A 14,943-nucleotide genomic window follows, 5' to 3' on the forward strand; every position below is an offset into this window, starting at 1 on the left:
ACGAACACAAATCAAAAGTGTTTTATTTTTATTTATTTTTCTTTTTTGTTAACTTGAAAATCTTTTTGATTTTAATTCTAATAAATATTTCAACTAGAATGATCTTTTAAATCTCATTTTACATATGAGTACTAGAAGATCATACTTTTGGCAAAAATTCTAAAATTAACAATTCTCTAATAACTTATTTAAATTGAATGTCCAGTTAAGCTTGTGCAATTTAGCTCAGAACATGCATTTTAATGGTTTTTCATGTTTTCAATATTCTAAATAAAAAACAAAAAACAAACCCCATTTTCAATGCTGCACACGCCTTATAGCCAACATGTTGCATGTGCTGTTTGGCTCAGATAGTCCGTTTCAAAGGGGGAATTTCGTATATCAGCAAACCCAAACATCAAAAAACTTAAAGTTCTCTCTTTTTGAAAAGTGCCTAAAACTAAAGAGAAACTTTGGTACATCTACTTATCAATATATCTTTTATTGTTGCGTAAAAATTTTCATAATTAATTTCTGCTTAAACATTAACATTCGAAGAGTAACAGCTCAAGAGACAAAACTTAACAGCGCCACTCTCTGGTCAAGCTCTGTTAAGCTCTGCAACTTATACCGCAAGCGACAAGTCGTAGCAGAGCGCGCGCAATTCAAATATGAAAACCTTACGTGCGGCCCACAGTCAGTGGCGCTCTTTTTACAGTCACCGTTTGGGGCTGCTCCAATCAGTCGGCCGCTTGCTTTCAGCCAGTGCAGAGGTTGTCGCGTGAATGCCATCGCTTAAGAGATTACAAAACGTGTGCGACGAAATTATTAAAAACGCCGACGCTCGTACACCTCGACAATGTTGATGGCTTACAATCTGGCTGCCTATTAAACCGAGCGGAGGGCTGAGTGCGCGGGCGTTACGCACAGCTTAAATATTAAAAAAAAAGAAAACAAAACCCGTTTCGTTAGTGTTTTTAGTTTTTTGGCGTGGTAATAACTAACACTCCGGCGCCAACGGCCCGATACGTTATCAGATAAGCAAAGTAATGCAAGTCGATATAAAGTGATGTGATTTTAAGCCCAATGATAATAATGTAATTTAATTTACAAAAACTGTTTGAGTGTGTGCGTGTGTGTGTGTGTGTTTATTTCTTGACACAACTTTATTGTTCACGTGCTGCAAAGCTTGATAAAATATTATTAAATATGTTGACATATTAGATAAACATTATTTTCCATCGAGATATCCTTATAGAAACATTCAGATAATATTTCAATAAACAAACCACTTATGTTTATCATTTTACGCATAACTGACCTACTATCAATAGTGTGTAGCTCTTATGTTCATTTTAACTTGTTTTCTATTTCATGCTGCCCGCCTGTTATTTGATCTCTCATCCCATTTCAACGATCTATGTGGTTCTTATTATAATTATAATCAGTCTCTTTAGACATTTGACGAGCGACTAAATAGAAGGAGTGTGTATGAGTAGAGCTATTTGAGGACAACGTTTTTAGAATATTTTCCTTGGCTTGTCTACATGTGTTTTGTATGTATGTGTGCATGGGTGTTTATGTGTGTGTGTGTGTGTGTGTGCCCGTGCATGGCTCTGTACCAAAAATATGCGCCATTGCCGTAGTCTAACATCGTCCATTTTTACGTACGCAAATAGTTTTTGTTCTGAAAAATTGTATATTTTCTATACAAAATATTTTTGTTGGTTGGCATGTCTTAGTTAGAGGTGACGTTTGAAATATATCAAGTAATTTCACTAGCCCTACGCACAGAATGGCCTTTAATCATCCAACGTCAAGAGCCGCACATGCAGTTACCTAATCTTCATTTAGCGTGTCGCTATTCAGGACACAAAATGTACATTTCTCTTCATATATATATATATATATATATGTATATACATATATATATTCAGTAAATATTTCGTTAATAGACAATGGAAATACGTAGCTATTCCGAATTCCATATATAAGTATGGTTTCTTTCATTCTAGGAGACATTTAATTTTCAATTTAATTTGAATAAAATTCGGTTTTATATGGGATTGTTATGTGATCTTTTGACGGTTTTATTGGGCAATCCTTTGTCAATTTGCTCATGCCCAAGTGTATTATATAAGAGATTAGTTGGTATGTATATCTATTGAATATACCCGTAAAATAGACAGCATTCTGTCACTGTATGATCAAACAAAAAGAAAACAACGAGGAGATCACAAAAAAAAAGGAAAAAATTAGCACACATAAACATACTTGTACATAGTACACACTGTAGAGCCGAAATGAAAATTTGAAAAATAATTTGTGGCTGGCTCTTTGTGTACGCGGGCAAACCTAGTAATACATCAGACTTATTTTAGCACAAAGCCCCCGAAAAATAAAATACATAAGTAAATAAATTCATAGCCGCGCGCACACTTCAAGAACAGATAGCAGCAGCTGCTCGACAAGGCCCCGCGGGCTGGCGCTGGGAGTGGAAGTGGGTGGGGTCTAAAGGAGTGTGCGCCAGAGAGGTAGGGAGGAGGGTGGAAAGGGGGGTGGGGGGAGGAGGTGCATAGAGGAGCTCTACATATTAACTCGCCACTAGATGATAACTAGCGGCACATTTAATGTGCCATGAACGATATATTTCTAATTGCGAATGGGATTTGAGTACGCCACAATAGTTATTCAAAAAAATAAAACAATATTCGAATATCCAAATTAAACTTTTATTTCTTTGTTACATCTCATTTAGTTTGACTGTGCCCCCCAATATACGCTATTTCAGTTCTTTTTACATGCATATCATCAATGAAATTCATATTTCCTAGAAGCCGGAACCAGTATCTTTTTGTACTATATAGTCGAAAAAAGGGGGCGCACAAGCATAAAATTTCTATTTACACAGTTTGGCAGTCTGTCCATCAGCCAAAAAAGAAAAAAGAAAAAAAAAAACTAAAACCCATCAGCTATCAACCAGCCGTCAGATGTCGAATGTGCATTTAAAATCCATTACGCTATATTTAGTGGCTTTTCTAGCCATTGTTCCATTCCATTTTCATTTATTGAACGATAAACAAGTGCACACAACGTTGCCGTCAAGACAGGTAGTTGTATGCGGGACCCGACCATATTGTGGTCGCATATGTATGTGTGAGTGTGCGAGTGTGTGTGCGAGTGTGTGTGTGTGAGTATGTTTGGGGTTCGTTTTGACAGTGCGTCGCTAACAATAACAACAAATTTCCAAATCAACACAGACTTCTGATTTCGCTCACACTTTTTTATATACATAGGATAATAGTCTTTCCGATACTAATAAAACTTCAAAAGAAATTTGTTTTTACGTTCAAAATGCGAACCAATGCCTTCGACTTGAAGGTTCGGTTCTTGAACCACATTCTATGCAGCTTCGACTTAAGATTCTGTTCGGGAACTATGTTCCTTACAGACGCGACTTTAAGGTTCGTTCTATACAGTTTCGATTTGAGGTTCCGTTCATGAACCACGTTCCTTAAAGATTCGGCTTAAAGGTTTGGTTCTTGAACCACGTTCTATGCAGTTCTTCGACTTTAAGGTTTCGTTCGTGAAGAGTCTCGAACCCTTGTTTTAATTCGAACCACCTTCTGTTTCTTTAATTTTATACTTATTGTTTGAATAACTTTTAGGCAGCATAATTTGCTAAGTGTATTGAAGGGCATATATTATTAGTCTTTGCATTCGCTTTAAAGTATATTTAATGTTATTTTTTGTTTTTGTTTTAAACACAATTCTTAGTCAGATTAATTAGTTTTATCCCATTGTGCGCTGCACGAAGTCACAGCGACTTGTGAACAGATAAACCAAACAAAAGCAAACCCAAGTAAATTCAGCATCCAAATTTCAAATAAACGCGTCGAAAGTGGCAGACAGAGCTGGGTTGATCTTCTCCGTATATAGACAGGTAAACAACTATATATGTATATAGATTTATATATAGTCAGATCATGAGAAAACACAGCTTTTAGCAACTATGTAAGCAGCAGAACGTAAACAATTCGTTGGTTGTATTTTGAAAATAAACTCAATTGTTTTTTGATAAAACAGCAAGAATTCTCGAAAATAAATACAAAGTGATTTTAATTCTGCTTAAATGATGTAATTTGATTATGCAACATTGAACAGAGAAATAAGCAATATATACTATATAGAAAAGTGATATAAACATAAAGCAACATAGATATTAAAGTTACTTGAAAAGAAAAGAAAGCCACACACAATATGCAGAATTCAACGTCTTCGTGTGCCTGGTACTTGCCCTGGTCCTTGGCTGCCCAGCAGCATCACCACAAGCTGATGGCCATGCAAACGCCCTTTGCGGACAAAGTGGCCGTAACACCGCCGGGCGCTATCTACGCTCCACAGCCGCAAATGCATCAGCAGCAACAGCAGCATCAGCAGCATCAGCAGCAGCAGCAGCATCAGCATCAGCAACAGCAGCTGCAGCTGCAGCAGCCGCAGCAACACTCACCGAATACTGCGGCAGCGCCGCCAACAAATTATCAACAGCCCGCGCTGCATCCCAGCGCCGGCGCCGGCGCCCATTTTCCCTTGGCGCCCGCCTATAATTTTGGCCAGCCGCTGCTTAATGCTGGCCAAGCGGGCAGCTATCCGGGCCAGCTGGCGCAGAGCAGTCAGCACAATCACTCGCAGACGCATCTGCTGCAGTCGTCGATGTTTTCGCCACTTTCGCTGGGCGCCTACTACACGGCAGCAGCGCAGGCGGCGGCTGCGGCGGCAGCTGCAGCCGCTGGAGCTAATCATGCGAATGCTGTGGCCACGTTTGGTGGCGTCCCATTGTCCGCACAGCAGGCTCTATTGGCTGCCGCCTCCGTGGCAGGCTCGACGGGCACACCAGCAGGCATGTTGCCGCAGACGTCGCCCGTGTCGGTGCCGGTGCCCGTGTCCGTGTCGGTGCCGCGTCCACAACAGCCGCCCACATGCGCTCTAGTGCAGCAACTAAATTGTATGCCGCAGGATCTGCAGCATCTCTCCTCCATTAATCTGAACCTGGGCAGCGTTATGGCCCTTCGAAATCATGGAGCTGCCGCCGGTCTCACATCCATCAAAGCGCTGCCAAATGCAGCCACTCTAACAATTAACAGAAAGGTGAGTGAAAAAAACCCTTTAATCGGAAGTGACCGACTATGAAATACTCTGTAAATTGTGTAAGTTGAAACTGCGTTGCAAATAGTTGTGCACAAGGGGAAATCTGTATATTTTATTTAATGAGCTATTAATTATTGAATCGAACATATAGAAATAGATATAGATATAGATATAGATATAGATATAGATATAGATATAGATATAGATATAGATATAGATATAGATATAGATATAGATATAGATATAGATATAGATAGATATAGATATAGATATAGATATAGATATAGATATAGATATAGATATAGATATAGATATAGATATAGATATAGATATAGATATAGATATAGATATAGATATAGATATAGATATAGATATAGATATAGATATAGATATAGATATAGATATAGATATAGATATAGATATAGATATAGATATAGATATAGATATAGATATAGATATAGATATAGATATAGATATAGATATAGATATAGATATAGATATAGATATAGATATAGATATAGATATAGATATAGATATAGATATAGATATAGATATAGATATAGATATAGATATAGATATAGATATAGATATAGATATAGATAAAGATTTAGACTACTTTTCACTTAATTAATGAGGTTTACACAAAAATCCAAGTGAATATTTCAAATTTAAACTTTCGCAAGCTAGAAAAAAGTTTTCATTCCGACAAGACGGACATCGCATATACTCTCTGTTGACTTTGAGAATAGAGTATAAAAGAAAAAATGCGAATTAGCTCTTTGATTGCCAAAGTTAAGGTTAAATTTGACTGCATGCTCGTACACATATCTTAAACACAACTAAACACTTGATCGAACTGGTCTCCTAAACGGCGTGTCATGATTTCTGATTGCCAACCAGACCGACAGACAGACAGACAGACAGACGGACGGACGGACGGAAAGACACCTGCAATCAAGCACTTACGCGAAGGTCATCGAGACACAATTGATGTCAGTGCCTGAGAGCCGGCTGAGCAGCTGCTGTTTACGTTGAAATGTGCCGTGCTCTTGAACCATAAGTAAGGTACATTACATACATATGCATACATACGTACATTACATAAATATGTAGATTTATGTGAGCTCATCATATAATGATGTATCGTTAGTTAGTGAACCCGTCTAAGCATTGTTCAATAGCTCTGTACATGGATTCACTTTGACACACAAACATCTGTACTTATATATATCTCCATTTAATTTATTCATCCCATATACTAGATAGTTGCAGTGATTATTTATAAACTGTAAACTGGTAGCTGTCTATATAAAGAAATGTATATACATTCCATAATGCAAGCCGTTTTATGCTAAATTATTTTTTATTATTCGTTTATTATTAAACAATTTGTTAATAACTCTTAAGCATAATGTCGAAAACGACTTCTCCGCGTCTAAAAAGTCAATATATTTCTTTGCCTCTTCAAATCTATTTTTATGCAAACTTGTCTCCCAGGTTCAAGAGATAGCTTCTGAAGCGCCTTCTTTGTAACTTGGAAACTTTTTCTTATTTTAATTTAATATATTATTTCTCTAGATAAATTTTTGGTGGTTTGGTTTTTGTAATATAAAACAAATTGAATTTATAATTTTATATAATTTGTGGAAATATTCTACTTAAAATATGCTTCTATACCAGTTTCTCAGTAGAGTTGATGCCTAGGCAATATATCATGATAATATCATTTTTTTTGGGCTTTTATTCTGTTTATCTTTTGTCAGTTAACTGGTTTGCTTTAAGATTTGGTCTACAAAAGTGGGTTTGGTTTATAAAAACAATTAAATTGAAATCCCAAGCTCGAATCGATTCGCAACTATCAGCTGCACCTAGTATGTAGATGATATTTTATTTACATTGTAATAACACTTAATTCAATTGCACTGTTTGGTTAAGCACATAAAAATGGAAATTAATTAAAGAAAACATATAAATTTCAACAGCTAAATCGTAACTTGGAAAAGCAAATAAATTTATAGCGGATGTATTAGCTAAGCCAAACAATGCCCCGACAGGTAGATACTTAGATAGATAGATACACATCGATGAGTGTGTGTATATACACTGATCGAGTGTTAGTCTTATAAAGTATATAAACACATATCCAAAGTGCTACCAAATTGAGTTGGTAAATCGTTATTATGACAAAACTGCATCATGAAAAACCGAGAAACCGAGTCACCGTTTGTAAACACTCTGCCCGAGTCGTAATGTTTGGACATTCACTTTAACAACAACAACAGCAACAACAACAACAATAATAGTAATAATAATAACAACAACGAACGTAATCAGAAATTGCTTATTACGATTTATATAGTATACACAATATGTCTACATTGTCTTCTGAATTGTACGTATTCATATACATATGTGTGTATCGCTGTTTTTCTATAATTGCTAAATACCTGTCTAGTTGGCGGTGTGTTTGGCAACAGCCAAATGGTAAGATGATATCATAGAAACCAAAAGTAATTATGTGCTTTGTGTTTAATAAATAAATATAAATATACTAATACTATTTATAAGCGGACAGACAATCAGCAATCTCCTTGTGCCTTGCCGCAAAGACCTTTCAGATTTTCCGCATCGCTACGCATGCTGTTCGTGTTTTCCACTACCGATTTCCACAGTCTTTTTTTTTCATTTTTTTTTTCGAAATGCAATCGCTTCACGAGCCGTAAGCGCTGCTGACTGAGTTGGTCAAGGTTTCCTAAATGGCCCATAAAGTAGCCCCAACTGCAGGTCGCAGCCAAGCGCTCTTTTATCTTTCTCGTTGCTGTTTACTGAAATTCATAATACGCGTGTTCAACTCGGCCAAACAGAAGTCATTCAACAAGACACGAGATGTATTTGCTTACATTCGCGGCCCTTGAAAACAAGTTAAGACACAGACTTGAATGTAGCTTCAACAAGTCATTTTATTTGCAGTGCCCCTTACAAGCGGGTATAACAATTTCATGATCACATTTGCAGTGCAGCGAAATATTTCTGGGTGGGATTAAAACAATTAATATGTAGCTTTTAATAAAGATAATCTGTTTTTTTTTTTTTTTTATGAGCTTTATAATAATTATTACACCCTTGCCAGTGGGTATAACAATTTCATGATCACATTTACAGTGCATGAAAATGTAGATTTTTAAAAAATGTTGGAAAAATTAATTTGTGGCATTTGAGGTATTACAATAACAAATATTTTTACTACTAATACAATTATTGATATTATTGTTATTAATAACCGCTTTGGCATCTCGTTTGGGAAGAACTATTAAAAAGTGCATTTTGTTGAAGACAGCTTCTGTTCTAATTAGACCGATATAACTGACATATTGGCAAGATCGATTGAAAGTTAGGCAAAACATGTTCATCAAACTCAGCATTTTAAATTTTAGTTTTTCTCACATAACTGTAAGGGTATTAAACGTTCGGTGTGCCAGAGATATGCTTAAATGCTCACTTAATATTATTATATATTAATTGTTTTATCTCTTTTGTCTCTAGAGAGATAAATTTTTTGTCCAAAATGTTATCAAATATAAAAATCGCTTCTGCTTCGACAAATTTATGAGATTTTAAAGGTCTAAAAAAGCTAATAGAAAAGTAAGCTAATATATATAGCTTATATATACAGCGCATAGTAATTGATTAACAAATTTGCGTGCAGCCCATAAAAGTATAATGTTTTATAAACATTTCTGGCGTCGAAAGAATTTTGAAAATATTTTTCTTTACGCAAAGCAAACAAATTGAATATCTTTAAATTTGAATGAACTTTTTTACTATCGCTTTATTCTGACAGCGCGCATACACAAATAATTAAAATAAATTTGGCAGAGCCAATTTTATAGACTTTTCCCAATGATTTAATATGAACTAAATTCAAAGATTGACCATAAGAGAAATGACTCTTTAGAGAAGAAATAAGACAGATTGATTGTTGAAGACAGGCTTTTATTTATAAGTATTTGTTTTTTATTTTTTTTTTTTTGCTGTGCAGAACTAGAATTTACAGTATTAGAGCAAGATTGCTTTGTACGGCTTTGTGCAACTGGTACTTGTCAATCAGATATGGTCATGGTCTCCAAACGCTAAGCAGCTCCACATTCTGCGGCCAGACTAGTCCGCCAGTGTGGACATAATCAGTGCTCTAATTAATAGCAGGATGCTTTTTAAGCTGGTAAATTGGCCTGGACAGGTTCTGTCTGGTGCGAATGGAAAGAGCAGCTATTAAAAGTGGCATAGAGCTGGCAACCATGATGAGTGTTCTTGAAAATGGATAATTAACGAAATCGTGGCCAATGTGGTCACGTGCTGGCCATTTTTTGGCTTCCAGATCTCGCACAGACACGCACACCCCACGCGCCACACGCCTGTTTTTAGCACCTTGCGCAATCGGGCGCAGAGAGAATCTGTCGCATATATCTATATATACATATATTTATATATATATATATATATGCCATATAAAAGTAGTTCGCGGTGGGCATAATCATAAATATTGGACGCGGCGACCGGGATGCTGTCCAAGCAGCAGCCAGACCGTCGGCCGTTCGCTTGGAACAATATTAAAAGTGTACAATGTACATGCAAACAATAATTTGCATGCATATTCATCTAGATATATATATATATATATATATATATATATATATGTAAGTAAAAAAAAAATGAACACACATATGAATGGTCGCTTGCCAAGATCGCTGGCAACAGGTCTCCGCCGTTGAATGATTCAATTAATTTATCAAGTCTTTCTATATGAACATCATCTCATGGATGAGTAGAGCCATCACACACACACACACACACACACAGATCAAGAAAGTGGGTGTGTGTGTGTGTGGGCAGAGTTCAAACATTTCATTCATTTCCTCACAATATTCATTAACATAAGTGATTATTGATTATTTGGCAACAAGTTAATAGCGTGTTTTATTAATTAGCAGCACACGAAAATTGTCTTCTAAAATATGTTTTAAATTTACACTGTACTGTAAATATTGTAGTCAAATGAAATGAAATCACGGCTAATTTTAAACCATGCTACAAAATTCAAGACACTTTCGAATGCTGTCTTTTGTCTATGGGGCTATGGGGATAAATATTGTGCATTGGTTATGTGCACATGTGAGACGAAGATGCCTTCAAAGCCGTAAATATGCTGCTTAAGGGAAATTGACCGGCAGTCCGTGTCGGCCGTCGGCCGTCGGTCGTCGGTGTCAGAGTCTCCCGTGGTCGTCCCGTGCCCTCCCGCACAGCTTTATTTAGTGGGGGTTTTTTTTTGGGCATGCAGCTAGTTTCCATCATTTGCTGGGCGCACTGCCAATGAAAGCAAAGACAAAAGTCAGCCAGCCAACAGTCACTCATCGGAGTCCACGAAAGAGACAACTAACTGAAATGCAAGTATCCATTCCATATGTATAACATACAGATATATACATATATATATATATACACTATTTGTCTCGGAATTGCATTGTACAATACATGCTCCCAATTATATGTATATATATATATATATATATATACATAGATGAACATTTGGAAGTAAATAATTCATGTGGATTTGGTGCTCAGCTGAACACTTGAGAATTCACATTTCAGGAATACGACGATCAAATTATGAAAAGATACCAACAAAAACAACAACCACAAGAAATAGGAATGCCAGACGCCAAAATGTATAAATATTCTTGATGGATTCCGTAACTCGAGTTGCTGAGTTGCCAGGCCCACGTCAAATAAATCTTCAAACGGAAGAATGAATGGATCTCTACAACCACTTGATCTTCTCTGACCAAGCAGTAAATTTTTAAAAGCATAAAAATAAAAGGAATTGCACGTAAATCAAATAGTACAGGAATTAAATTGAATACTAAATTCTAGATACCTTATAAAGTATATGTCTATATAAAGTATTTGTAGCTTTCAGCAATTTGAGTATCCTAAAAGTTAATCTATGACATTTTTTACACTAAGCCTTTTTATTGACATCGGGTTGTTCATGTGCTTTCAGCTGACAGCCGCCAGCGAGCTGGAAAAACAAAAAGTAAAAATACCCGAGAAGCGAAAAACTGAGGACACGGAGCAAATTAAGGATTTGAAAAAGGTAAAGCACGATTAGCCTACAAATTTGATGTGCTTATTCGAACTATTTTAAAGGCAAAGCTCGAGACAAAGGCGCTGAAGGCCAAGAGACCAGGTTTCACTGACGAAAGATATCAGGAGACCTCCTACTATATGGAAAATGGTTGGCTTAGAAAAAAAAAAGAACACTAAAAAACCGATTAAAAAAACAAATGTTATCTATCTGCATAGGTCTGAGAAAAGTCTATCCATATTACTTCACCTTCACAACCTTCACAAAGGGACGCTGGGTTGGCGAAAAGATACTCGACATATTCTCCAAGGAGTTCCGGGCACATCCAGCTGAGGAATATGAACGCTGCATCCAGACCGGGACGCTGACCGTCAATTTCGAGAAGGTGCCCATTGACTATCGGCTGAAGCACAACGATTTATTGGCCAATATTGTGCACAGGTAAATTTTATTAAATATTATTAAATATTATAACATGTTAAGTATGGGCACAAGAAATGCCTTTAACCAAATAACTTCATTTTCATAAATTCTCTAGCTATTCTCTTTAAATTGTTTGTATAATGCGCTACTCGACTTGCTTTCAAATACAACAAAATGCATATTTATTGCTAGTGTATTTTTTTACAGCCATTTAAATAGCAACTTATAGTATAAAGTACTTCCAAGTTTGTCAAATAAATCGAAATCCGTTTAGATTTTATTTGAGTTTAAAATGGAAACAAATCTTACACAAATGCTAGACTCGATCTAGCCAAGTCTATCCGTCTAATTGTTACCAAATTTGTCATTTCGGGCTATTTTGAAAACAACTAAGAACAGGCAGCCGAAGATGAAATACCCTAGCAAATATACCCGATAGGTATATATATATACTAAGAACTATATGTAAAACTGCATAGAGACAGACATTCGAATTTGATCAGGAATATATAATTTTATTATAATTATAAATTATATTTGTTATATTTTTATTTATGCCTGGCTGCCAACCAGTCGAATGCTCTCAAATGAGTCAAGCATTTTGGCTGAATGGGTTGTTGCATTTAAAGCACTGAATGGTTACATATATCTAACGAAATGTGCGCACTCATGAATATATCTTTGCAGACACGAAGTACCCGTCACTTGCCAACCAATCACAATAGTGCATATGGATGAGGACATTGTGGTTGTTAATAAGCCAGCCTCTATACCCGTAAGTGGCTTAAACGACCGCCATATTACATAAACTATGCATTAGTCTAATAACTAATAATATTACTTAAGCGCGACACTCACCAATTTGCAAATAATACGAATTTCTCGAAGATGCCAACTTTCTTATTCAAAACTAATTCTCATTTCGCCTTACCCCAGGTGCATCCATGTGGTCGATACAGGCATAATACTGTCGTCTTTATACTAGCCAAGGAGTTCAACCTGAAGAATCTACGCACAATTCATCGTTTGGATCGTCTCACTTCCGGCCTGTTATTATTCGGCCGCAGTCCCAAAAAGGCGCGCCAAATGGAACAGCAGATCCGCAATAGGCAGGTGGAAAAGGAGTATATCTGTCGAGTGGAGGGCATTTTTCCAGAGTGAGTAAAGCAATCCAACTGCGAATAAGTGGAAGATTTTTTAATCGAAAACTCTATCTTCAGCGGTGTCGTGGAATGCAAGGAGCCAATCGAGGTGGTCAGCTATAAGATTGGTGTGTGTAAGGTATCCCAAAAGGGCAAGGATTGCACCACAACTTTCCAAAAGTTGTCACAAAATGGAAAAACCAGCGTGGTACTCTGCAAGCCGCTGACGGGAAGAATGCATCAAATACGTGTTCACTTGCAATATTTGGGTAATATTCAAATCTCATCTCGCTGAGCTAAACTAACCATAATAAATCCGTTTCATTTCTAAAGGCTTTCCCATACTCAACGATCCGTTGTACAACCATGAGGTTTTTGGGCCTTTGAAGGGTCGCGGCGGAGATATTGGTGGCAAAACTGACGATGAACTTATACGCGATCTCATTAACATACACAATGCGGAGAACTGGCTGGGCATAGATTGTGACTCGGACATATCGTTGTTTAAGAATACCAAAGACGAAACTGACCTGGAGAGCCTGAGTAGCGATCAAACTTTTGGTATTGCCAAGAACCAAAATGACTCTGTAAACATCTGTAATATATAGACTATTTTTCATCATCTAGCCGTACATCACAGCGATGACGATGTGGGTGCCAATTCGCGGGAAACCACACCGCCTTGTCTGGAAAATCCACAGACCACAGACTCCATCAAGCAACTGCATTGTACAAATAGCAGCCCGATTTTTTCAGGCAAGGCTGATGTCGCTCCCACTTTGCCCACAGGGCTGCAAATCCAAAATGGGGCACAAACGGATTTGGGATTGGCCTCCGACAAAGTTGTTATTGACAAACATTGCTATGAGTGTAAAGTGCACTACCGGGACCCGAAACCAAAGGACCTGGTCATGTACTTGCACGCATGGAAGTACAAGGTAAGTGCCAAGCATAAACTAATCAGAATGTAGGCATATATATAATTTGATTAATTCAGGGGCCTGGCTGGGAGTATGAAACTGAGCTGCCCAACTGGGCACTTGCGGATTGGGATGAGTGCGACCTAACCGCTGAAAAAGTTGTAAATTAAATAGATATTCTATAACTTGTGTCTGGCTTGTCGGACCGTACCGTAGTTTTATTTATAATGCCTTAGTTCGGGACCCTCATCAAAGCGCTTCAAATCAAATCATTGAAGAACCAAAACAAACGCAGTGCAATTAATATTGACCAATCTTTAATGGAACCAAAATGACCAAATATACATATATTGATTATCGTAAACTTTTCAAGCAAATTCTAAATATCATATTTAAGAAAAACAGTGCCTTTCAGATTGGTATATATAAATAATACAAATATTCATATATAGATGCACTGACAAATAATCCCCAAATTGCTTTAGATGTATTTCTCATAGTCAATTTTATTGGTATTAGAAAAATTAGATGTATATCACCAAAATCAAAATACTGCAAGCCAACTAATCAAACTATGTAATACACATAAGAGCTGAAAAGACATGCAATACTATTTCAATTTTTCATTACACAATTAGTTATATAGATACATAAGTATATACATTAATCAGGAGAATCGAAAACAATTTCACGGGAATTGAGAAGAGATTCGCAAACAGAAGGTTCCATATCACCTTAACAAGAACCTCATATCCCATAAAATTAAGAAAGCAAATGCAAATCAAACTCGTGCCGTACTTCAGTACATATACTTATTGAAGACGATAAAAGTCGAACAAAATATGATATATACTTATAAAGAAATTGAAATAGATAATTTTATATGAAGTACATTATACTCGATAAGTGCAATACTTATACATATATTAATTATTATCAATAAATTTTACAAATGTTTCTTAGAAAAACTGTTAATTGTCACGTTACTTAAAAAGGATATCGATTCAAATTGAAATAATCCTGGTAAATAATTTTGTGCTTGCATCAACACGAACAGGTAATATATGACTTTACTATAATAATATTTAATTTAATTTATTATTTATTTATTACAATATTATTTATTAACATTGCCGGCCACATTGAAAATCTCTAATTCAAACAGCATAAACATGCACTTGGGCTCTTT

General features: G+C 36.4%; 1 protein-coding gene across 5 annotated transcripts; it reads left to right on the plus strand.

Moving 5' to 3' along the window:
* The first annotated feature begins 715 nt into the window (after positions 1-715).
* Positions 716-14,683, plus strand: LOC6627826 (pseudouridylate synthase RPUSD2). 5 transcript variants are annotated; one of them, XM_070209465.1, is made up of 12 exons: positions 716-1,025; positions 3,757-3,922; positions 4,066-5,127; positions 11,186-11,278; positions 11,332-11,419; positions 11,488-11,710; positions 12,380-12,467; positions 12,629-12,849; positions 12,913-13,103; positions 13,168-13,395; positions 13,462-13,772; positions 13,832-14,683. In XM_070209465.1, exons 3-12 carry the CDS (start codon positions 4,240-4,242, stop codon positions 13,922-13,924), a joined length of 2,424 nt encoding a protein of 807 aa, XP_070065566.1. In that variant the 5' UTR covers positions 716-1,025; positions 3,757-3,922; positions 4,066-4,239; the 3' UTR covers positions 13,925-14,683. The 5 variants fall into 5 exon arrangements, with proteins under 5 accessions (XP_070065566.1, XP_002051139.1, XP_070065567.1 ...); XM_002051103.4 differs by lacking the exon at positions 3,757-3,922; XM_070209466.1 differs by lacking the exon at positions 3,757-3,922 and having other exon boundaries at positions 716-972.
* Positions 14,684-14,943: the final 260 nt, after the last annotated feature.

The sequence above is a fragment of the Drosophila virilis genome, chromosome 4 (genome assembly GCF_030788295.1).
Source record: "Drosophila virilis strain 15010-1051.87 chromosome 4, Dvir_AGI_RSII-ME, whole genome shotgun sequence".
NCBI classification, from domain to species: Eukaryota; Metazoa; Arthropoda; class Insecta; order Diptera; family Drosophilidae; genus Drosophila; species Drosophila virilis.